Below are 10,549 nucleotides of genomic sequence, written 5' to 3'. Positions count from 1 at the left end.
TGCGCCCCGCCCCCACGGGTCGCGTCCGCCCCTGCGCCCTACTCATTGTGACGCCTTCTCGCTCTCAGATCCGCCATGTGGCTCCGAGGTGGCTAAACGGAATGAATGCAGTTAGCGCCGTCAGCCAGACCAACTCGCCTCCGAGGTCATTCCCGCCTTCTAAGGTTGCCGGGACTGCCTGCCCTCCAGCCGCTTCCTCCACCAGGTACGCTTGCTCTCCCCGGCTCGGCTGTCCCGGCGGCTGGAGGCGCGGCGGCTGCAGCCGAGCCGGGACGCAGATTGGGGTGGGGCGGGTTGGCGCCGGCAGCCTCTACCCAGCGCGCCCCGATTCTCAGAGCGCCGTTTTCCCGTGGTCACCCGGCCGGCTGGAGGCAGGCCGCAGAAGGTCTTAGCGGGGAGAGAGGGGCCGGGCGGCGTCGGAGCGAGGCTTGGGCCAGGAGGCCCCCGGCCTAGAGCGTGTCTAGGGTGCCTTGTGCTTTCTGGTACTTGCGTGCGCTGCTCTGTTGACCTCTTGTGCACACCCCTGATTTCATTTCATTGTGTAGAAGTTTATTTCAACAGTAACAGGAAAGGGAATTTGAAATCTCAAGTCTAGGGTTTCGGGTCTGGACCTTGCACCGACCAGCTTCTAAAACTTGGGTTAAATTACCTAATCCCTTTGAATCTCAGTTTTTTTCATCTCTAAAATGGGATTTGTAGTAAGGATTACATTTAAATGTTTTGAAAAGTGAATTAATTTTGTTCGGTAAGTGGGAAAACGCTTCACACACAAAAAATGGATTTTGGTGTGTCTCTTCTTGTAAACTTCGTAAGGAGTAAAAGCGTTAAATCTTGTACTATACTTCACATTCCTTCCCTTCTGGCCACGATAGTGTCTCGTTGTTTGATGGTTGATTTTTAACTTAGTAGCTAAGGGAAGTTAGTGCCAATGTTGCCGTTTCACAAATAGGTACCTTAAAAGTATAGAAAAGGGTAGATTGTAATACCTTTAGCCAAAATGGAGAACGCAAAGAGGTAGTTCATGTTTGCTAAGGGAAATGAGTTTTGCTGTGGATGGTCTTAGTTTGAAGGGCCTGGGGAGACGATAATGGATCTCTTTTTATTAGACACCTAGTCATATTTGTAATTCAGGAGAGATGTCTGGGAGAGAGTGGGGATGGTCAGGAGAGGGAAGACTGATTTGAGAGATGTCATACAGACCAATTGCTGATTCTCAGTCATGGGGTGATGCCTAAGAGGTTATCAGATCTTAAAAGGCAGGAGGAGGTGTAGTTTGAACAACACTAGAATTTCTGTTTGGGAAAAACAATCTGTTTTCAAAATGTAAGCTACCAAAAGAGCACATGATTTTTATGTTTATAAAAAGTTTTAAAAGATTGAGAAACACTAGTACAGAAGGTAGCTAAAGCCACGGGAGGAAATGGAAATTGCCCAGGAGAGCATGTGAAATAAGAGAACTAGTGATGAGCGGAGGATGATGAACTGGTGAAGGAGACAGAGAAAAGGCCACAGAGTTAGGAAGAGAACTGGGAACTAATCTTCAAATGTCCCAGAATTACAAACTTTGGGATCGTGCAGGCTTCACTAACTGTATGGTTTTGGGTAATTTTGGTCCTAAATTTTAATATCTGAAAATGGAGGTAATAAACACTTCTCAGATGTTGTGAGAATTAATTGGAACATTCTTGGAAGCTTAATTAGTACAGTGCCTGGCGCAGAGTAAGAGCTGAGTAAGTGCTGTCATCCTGGTGAACTCTATATCAGCCTCTCTCCATCTTCAAGCCTTCCAAAAGGCTAAGACTTGACAACTAGGCCTTCGATTCTGGTGTTTAAGATGTCATTGGTTCCTTAGAATTTCAGGCGATGGCCAAGGTAAGTACTAGATAAAAATGATGGGCTTGAAGTGGAGATGGGTTGACTATACTCTTGGAAAAAATTTGTCAGTGTAGGAAATTATCATGATAGGAAGGGAAGATAGGGTCTTTGGAAGGTTTAGGGGATATGGGAAAGATAGGTTTCTGTTGAAGAAAATAAAAACAGGAAGCCCATTTTATGTTCCAGTGAAAGATGAGGTACCTTTCTTATTTACTGTAATGAGGAAGGACAGTAACATAGTGGCACCCTAGGCTTTTAGACACACCCTTGACTGCACTGCAGGAAATAATGTCAAGCTGTGAATAAGCAGAAAGTTTGTTTTGCTGGACAGTGTTAGAAATTTTCCGATCTGTAACCCAAGGACAATTTAAAAAAATTATTATTGGAACTCAAATCTTGTAGTAGCCACCAGAAGAAGGATGTGGTCATATATCTATGGCCTGTAAACATAGAAACCTCCTTACTATCATGCAAATAATCAGGGCTGTTGGTCAAAGAATAAGATTTATTTAAAGTATGTCTTGAGATGTGCTTCAGGTGAAAGGTATACATGCAAGAAGAAATAAATGGAGGCAGCGTTACTTGTGAAAAGTTGGTTAAAGAATTCTATTAAGCAAAGTTGGAAAACATGGAGTAGAATCATGGTCTAAGTAAACGAACGTTTGACTGTGAATAAAGAGAAAATGAATTTCATTCTGTACTGGCTCTATTCCTAGGTAGTTTTATGACCTTGGGCAAATACTAACCTTGCCATACTACAATTTCCTCATCTGTAAATGCAAATAATATGTGCTCTGTCTACCCCACAACTTTTTGTAATTATCAAATGAGGCCTTAATTTGCTTTTTCAGACTACCTCATGAATATACAAATATAATTCTTATTCTAGAGTCTAGACAATTCATTCTTATTCTAGTGTTCTAGACAAATCAAATGGATTTATTCATTCTTCTGCAATACCTTTTTCCTTTCTTATTTCTTTTCCTTAAGCCTCTCCACCTGGCTCACAGTTGTTCCTCTTTCCTTTTCATAGCAAGCCTGACTTAGACTCAGCCTTTATCTCCTGCTCATTTGGGGCCTTCAGTAATAGTCCAGTTTGATTTATTTGCCAGCTATTGATATATTATTTCCTGAAATGTGTTCTGTTGCTATTGTTATTAATTAATTTTCGTATTTTAGAGTCTCATTACCCTGGTGAATTGGAGGGCCTAAGGTTTTTCTGAGATTTAGTTCTTAGTTTTGCAAGCTAAGCGTATGAAGGGATAGAGTTGGTTAGTGGCTGTGGCGCTGAAGTCCGTGTCTCAGGTGAGGCTGGGCTGGGAAACCAAGGAAAATTCAGCATATCAAGTCCCTGAACATAACCTAAGCGAAGGGTCAAAAATGGAGAATAAGCAAGACAGGAAAATTCAAAATTTGAGAGTGAATCACGTTGAGACAGTATAATTCAGAGGCTGCTGTGGTACCTGTCGGAGCTGTTAAGGATAATGAGTTGGTTCAGAGGTTGTATTACATCCTGAACTAGATTGTAAATTCCTTTAGGATATTACACAATACATATTTGGCAATTTTTTTTTTATGGCTTTTCTGGGTCTTCATTGCTGTGTGTGGGCTTTCTCTAGTTGTGGCGAGCGGGGGCTACTCTTCAGTGCACGGGCTTCTCCTTGCGGTGGCTTCTCGTTGCAGAGCACGGGCTCTAGGCGCGCGGGCTTCAGTAGTTGCAGGACGTGGGCTCAGCAGTTGTGGCTTGTGGGCTCTAGAGCGCAGGCTCAGTAGTTGTGGTGCACGGGCTTAGTTGTTCCGCGGCATGTGGGATCTTCTCGGACCAGGGATCAAATCCGTTTCCCCTGCATTGGCAGGCGGATTCTTAACCACTGCACCACGAGGGAACTCCCAGCCATGGTTATAAAACAATCTACCTTCCTAGCCCACTTTTTTCTTTCCTTTTATATTGATTGAGCACCTACAATGGGCTAGGCCCAGTGAGACTTGTTTACTTTAAGACTCCCATTGAAGTCTCATCATGTAAGTTTTAAAATTTTCTAATATGTTTTATAATCCACATACAATAAAGTGCACCCATTTTAAGCGTACAGATTGGTGAGTTCTAACAAATATGTATATCCATGTAATTACCACCCCCCATCAAAATAAAGAACATTTCTGTCACCACAGAAAGTTATTATTTCACTCCTTGTTCCAATCTCCCTTCTCCCACCAGTGGTAACCACTCTTTTGATTTCTAATACCATAAATAATTTTTCCCGTATTTCAACTTCCTATGAATGGAATCATATAATTTATATGCTTTGCATCTTCATTATTTTGCATAACATATTTTCATGATTCATCCATGTTGCTACATGTATCATTGGTCCATTCCTTTTTATTGTTGAGTAGTGTTCCATTCTGTGAATATACCACAGTTTATCCATCCCCTCTTGATGGATATTTGGGTTATTTCTAATTTGGGGCTATTATGAATAATGCTGCTATGAACATTTGTATATAGGTCTTTTTGTGGACATAGGTTTTTATTTTTCTTGGAATTGATAGATGATATGTTTACTGAATATTTAACATGATGAGAAACTACAGACGTTTTTAGTAACTGTTCCTTGCAGCAATGTAGGAGAGTCCCAGTTGTTAAACATCCTTGTCACTCACTGGGTGTGAACTGGTTATCTCATGTAGTGTTTTTAAAAATTGAGATGAAATTCCCTAACATAAAATTCATTTAAACTATCTTGAAGTGTATAGTTCAGTGACTTTCAGTGTATTCACAGTGTTGTGCAATGATCACCACCATATAATTCCAGACATTTTCAATACCTCAAAAAGAAACCCGGTACTCATTAGGCAGTCATTCCTTATTCCCCCCTCCCCCCAACCTGTGGCAACTACTAATCTGCTTTCTGTTTCTATGGATTTGCCAATTATGGACATTTCGTATTGATATAAATGGCATAATAAAATAAGTGTTTTTTATGCCTGGCTTCTTTCATTTAGCATAATGTTTTCAAGGTTCATCCACATTGTAGCATGTATCAATACTTCAGTCTTTTTTTTATGGCTGAATAAAATTAAATTCCCTGGTAGGGTTATACTACATTTTATTTATCCATTCGTCAGTTGAACATTTGGGTTATTTCTACTTTTGGCTGTTATGAATAACACTGTGAACATTTGTGTACAAGTTTTTGTTAGACTCTGTTTTTCAGTTCTCTTGTGTATATACCTAGGAATTTCTGGGTCATATGATAATTAAAGTTTAACATTTTCAGGAACTGCCAAGCTTTTCCACAGTGGCTGCATCATTGTACATTACCACCAGCAGTGTAAAAGGTTGCCTATTTCTCCACATCCTCATCTACACTTGTTATATTTCCTTTTTTCTTTTTTCTTTTTTAAATTATAGCTTTCCTACTGGCTGTGAAGTGGTATCTCATCGTGGTTTTGATTTGCATTTCTCTAATGATCAGTGATGTTGAGCATCTTTTCATGTGTTACTTGGCCATTAGTATATCTTCTTTGAATAAGTGTCTTTTCAGGTCCTTTGCCCATTTTTTTTTTTAATACTATATACCAGCATCATAACCTTACTATTTTTTTTTTAAATTAATTAATTAATTAATTTATGGCTGTGTTGGGTCCTTGTCTCTGTGCGAGTGCCTTCTCCAGTTGCGGCAAGTGGGGGCCACTCTTCATCGCGGTGCGCAGGCCTCTCACTATCGAGGCCTCTCTCGTTGTGGAGCACAGGCTCCAGACGCGCAGGCTCAGCAGTTGTGGCACACGGGCCTAGTCGCTCCACGGCATGTGGGATCCTCCCAGACCAGGGCTCGAACCCGTGTCCCCTGCATTGGCAGGCGGATTCTCAACCACCGTCACCAGGGAAGCCCCATGCCCATTTTTTAATTGGGCTATTGGCTTTTTGTTGTGGAGTTGTAAGTGTTCTTAAAGATTTTGTATAGTAGACTCATCAGAGAGATGTGCAAAAATTTTCTCCAATCCTGTGGCTTGTCTTCACTCAAAGTTTTAATTTTGATAAAATTCAATTTTATGTTTTTCTTTTGTTTCTTGTACTTTTAGTGTCATATTTAGGAACCTATTGCCAAATCTAAGGTCATTTGGCTTTACTTCATCTTATCTTCTAAGAGTTTTGTAGTTTTAGCTTAGGTCTTTGACCCATTTTAAGTTAATTTGTGTATATTGTGTGAGCAAAGGGTCCAACTTCATTCTTTTGCATGTGGATATCCATTTGTCCCAGCACCATTTCTTGAAAAGACTGTTGAAAATCAGTTGACCATAGATGTATGAGGTTGTTTTGGGACTATCAGTTCTATTCCGTGATCTATATGTTTATCCTTAAGCTAGTTCCACACTGCTTTGATTACTGTAGCCTTTTAGTAAGTTTGGAAATTGGGAAGTCTGAGTCCTCTAAATTTGTGCTCCTTTTTCAGGATTGTTTTGGTTATTGAAAGGGTCTCTTGAAATTTCATATGAATTTTAGGTTCAGCGTATTCATTTCTACAAAAGAGCAGTTGGAATTTTGCGAGTGACTGCATTGAATTTGTATCGTATTGCCATCTTAACAGTGTTATGGGTTACTATCCGTGAACACAGGATGTTTTCCCACTTACTTAGGTCCGCTTTAGTTTATTTCAGCAGTGTTCTGTAATTTTCACTGTACACACGTTTGAACTGTGCAGGTCCACTTATATGTGGATTTTTTTTTTCATTAAATATGTACTACAGTACTACATGGTCTGCAGTTGTTTGAATCCAAGGAACCTCAGATACAGGAGGCCAGAAGGCATAACTATAAAGTTATGCTCAGGTGCTTTTCTAACTGGAATTGTTTTCTTAGTTTCATTTTCAGATTGTTAATTGCTATATAGAATTACAATTGATTATTATATGCTGATTTTGTTTGCTGAATTTATTTATTAGCTCTGATAGGTTTTTTTGGTGGATTCTTAGGAATTTTCAAGATACAAAATCTTGTCATCTGTGAATAGAGATAGTTTTACTTCTTTCTTTCAAATCTGGATGCCTTTGTTTGTTTTTATTGCTTAATTGCTGTAGCTAGAACTTCCATGATTAGCAAGAAAGCAGACGTCTTTGTCTTTTTCCTGATGTTAGGGGGAAAGCTTTCAGTCTTTCTCCATTAAGTATGATGTTATATGTGGGTTTTCATAGGTGCCCTTTATCATGTTGATGAAATTCCCTTCTTTTCCTACATTGTTGAGTGTTTGTATCATGAAAAGATGTTGGATTTTTTTTTTCAATTTTTACTGTATTAACAGTTCATGATGTGGTTCTGTTTATCTAATTAGCATGGTGAATTCCATTGATTGATTTTCATAAGTTGAACCACCTTTGCATGTTTGGGGTTAAATCCAACTTGATCATGGTGTAAATTGTTTTAATATAAGGCTGGATTTGGCTTACTAGTATTTTGTGGAGAACTTTTGCATCTATATGAAACTGCACAACTCAGATGGGATTCGAACCCAGCCAAAACTCAGATTGGAACTTGAACCCACAGGCTGAGACTTTTACTCAGCCAAAACTCAGATTGGGACTCGAACCCACTGTCTTCTAATTGAGATCGCACACCTGGTCTCAGGACTTAATGAAGCTCAGGTTCTTTGTCTCGTTGCAGAAAGACTTCAGTGAGAGACAAAGTTATAGATAAGAAGTGGATTTATTTAGAGAGATACACATTCCATAGACAGAATGAGGTCTGTCTCAAAAGGTGAGAGTGACCCAAAGTATGGGGAGGTTAGTTTTTATGGGCTAGGTAATTTCATAGGATTATTCCAACTATATCGGGGAAGGGGCGGGGATTTCTAGGAATTGGGCTGCCGCCCACTTTTTGTCCTCTTATGGTCAGCCTCGGAACTGTCATGACACCCGTGGGTGTGTCATTTAGCATGCTAATGTATTACAATGAGCGTATGATGAGGCTCAAGGTCTATTGGAAGTGGAATCTTCCACCATCTTGGACCTAGTTGGCTTTAACCAGTTTATGTCGTATCCTCAACGGCTCTGTCATTCTTTAAGAGTTGTGCCCTGCCCGCTTCCCTCCTGTTTCATATATACATATAAGATACGTTAGTCTGTAGTTTTCAAGTGATGTCTTTTTATGGCTTTGGTATCAGAGTAATATTTTTTTTTTTAATTTTTATTTATTTATTTATTTTAATTTATGGCTGTGTTGGGTCTTCGTTTCTGTGCGAGGGCTCTCTCTAGTTGCGGCAAGTGGGGGCCACTCTTCATTGCGGTGTGCGGGCCTCTCACCATCGCGGCCTCTCTTGTTGCGGAACACAGGCTTCAGACGCGCAGGCTCAGTAATTGTGGCTAGTCGCTCTGTGGCCATAAAAAGACATCACTTGACAACTACAGACTAATGTATCTTATATGTACATATGAAACAGGAGGGAAGCAGGCAGGGCACAACTCTTAAAGAATGACAGAGCCGTTGAGGATACGACATAAACTGGTTAAAACCAACTAGGTCCAAGATGGTGGAAGATTTTTTTTTTTTAAATAAATTTATTTATTTATTTATTTATTTATTTATGGCTGTGTTGGGTCTTCGTTTCTGTGTGAAGGCTTTCTCTAGTTCCGGCGAGCGGGGGCCACTCCTCATCGCGGTGCGCGGGCCTCTCACTGTCGCGGCCTCTCTTGTTGCGGAGCACAGGCTCCAGACGCGCAGGCTCAGTAGCTGTGGTTCACGGGCCTAGTCGCTCCGTGGCATGTGGGATCCTCCCAGGCCAGGGCTCGAACCCGTGTCCCCTGCATTGGCAGGCAGACTCTCAACCTCTGTGCCACCAGGGAAGCCCAATCAGAGTAATATTTGTTTTATAGAATGAGTTAGAAAGTATTCCCTTTCTTCTTGAGTCACTTTTGGTACTTTGTATGTTTTTAGGAATTTATTTATTTCATCCAGGTTAAATGATTTGTTGACAGATACTTGTTTGTATTATTCTCCTATAATAATTTTTTTTTCTGTAAAGCTGGTGGTAATATCTCTACTTTCATGCCTGATTTTACTGATTTGAGTCTTCTCATTTTTCTTGGTCAGTTTAACTAAATGTTTGTTAACTTTGGTGATCTTTTTAAAGAAGCAACTTTTGGTTTCATTGATTCTCGATGGTTTTTCTTCTATTTTGTTTATTTACATTCTAATCTATAATATTTCTTTCCTCTTCTTGCTTTGGGTTTAGGTAACTCTTCTTTTTTTGGGTTCCATAAGGGAGAATTTTAGGTCATTGATTGGAGAGATCTTTCTTATTTTTTAATGTAGGCTTTTAAAACTATAAATTTCCCTCTTAGCACTGCTTTTGTTGCATTCCTTAAGTTTTGATATGTTGTGTTTTCATTTTCATTCATTTCAAGGTATTTTCTAACTTACCTTGTAATGGATTCTTTGACCTATTGGTTATTTAAGAGTGTATTGTTTCATTCAACATTTTTTAATTTTCCAAATTTCCTTTTGTTACTGATGTCTTATTCTACTGTGGTCAGAGAAGATGCTTTGTATTATTTTAGTTTTTTTGAACTTATTGAAACTTTTTTTGTGCCCTAACATATGATCTCTCATGGAGAATAATCCATGTTCACCTGAGAAGAATGTGTATTTTGCTCTTGTTTGGTGGAGTATTCTGTGTGTTGTTAGGTCTAGTTGGTTTCTAGTATTGTTTAAGTTTTCTAGTTCCTTGTTTATCTTTTGTCTAGTTCTGTTCATTATTGAAAATGAAATATATTGAAGCTTCCAACTGTTGTTGGGCTATCTTCTGTCAGTTTTTGCTTCATATAATTTGGGACTCTGTTGTTAGGTGTATATATGTTTATAATTTTTTTTATCTTGATAGATTGACCCTTATATCATCGTATAACATTCTTCTTTGTCTACTTTAACAATTTTTGTCTTAAAATTTATTTTGTCTGATATTAGTATTGTCACTCTAGCTCTCTTTTGGTTACTATTTTCATAGCATCTCTTTTTACAGTTTTATTTTCAACCTATTTGTGTATTTGGTACTAAAATGAGTTTCTTATAGACAGCATATAGTTAGATCACTTTTTATATTTAACCTTCCAGTCTCTGTCTCTTAGAGAGTTTAATCCATTTATCTTTAATGAAATTATTCAAATAGAAGACTTGCATTGCCATTTTGGTCTTTGTTTTGTGTATGTCATATATTTTTGTTACTCAGTTCCTTTACTGCCTTCTTTTGTGTTAGATGTTCTAGTGTACTGTTTTGATTGCCTTCTCATTTTTTCTGTATATATTTTAGTTATGTTTTTAGTGGTTGTCTTGAGGATTACAATTCACATTTATAACAGTGATTTCAGATTAATACCAACTTGGTTTTAATAGTATACAAAAACTTCACTCCTGTATAACTCCATTCCCCCAACCCCCTTATGTTGTTATTGTTATAAATGACATATTGTTACTGTTGTATGTATAACGTATATAATGTATGCAATATGTATAATATAAGCACATATGTAATGTGCATTTAAATGTGTATATTATAAACATGTAACAAATATATTTGTATATGTTATGTTGATATATATAGTAAACATATAACATATATAAACAAATATGCAATGTTAATGACATTGTATGTTACAAATAACGTAATGTTATAAATGGCAG

At 38.6% G+C, this 10,549-nt stretch overlaps 1 protein-coding gene and 1 pseudogene across 4 annotated transcripts in view; both read left to right on the top strand.

The window, feature by feature from the left end:
* The window catches only part of LOC309665790 (sugar phosphate exchanger 3 pseudogene), a 306,970-nt pseudogene that overhangs the window by 133,408 nt on the left and 163,013 nt on the right, over nucleotides 1-10,549 (top strand). The window lies entirely within an intron of this gene.
* The window catches only part of SLC25A40 (solute carrier family 25 member 40), a 49,677-nt gene continuing 39,157 nt past the window's right edge, over nucleotides 30-10,549 (top strand). Inside the window, exon 1 of one of the 3 annotated variants that reach the window (XM_082472515.1) lies at nucleotides 30-205. In XM_082472515.1, the coding sequence (XP_082328641.1) occupies nucleotides 106-205 (100 nt within the window). In that variant the 5' untranslated portion in view covers nucleotides 30-105. The remainder of the gene's footprint in view (nucleotides 206-10,549) is intronic. The other 2 variants (XM_082472517.1, XM_082472516.1) reach the window with 2 other exon arrangements.

Source organism: Balaenoptera physalus (assembly GCF_965194825.1).
Source record: "Balaenoptera physalus genome assembly, chromosome: 8".
NCBI classification, from domain to species: domain Eukaryota; kingdom Metazoa; phylum Chordata; class Mammalia; order Artiodactyla; family Balaenopteridae; genus Balaenoptera; species Balaenoptera physalus.
Note: the sequence above shows the minus strand (reverse complement) of the source record. Positions and strands in the feature narration are given on the sequence as shown.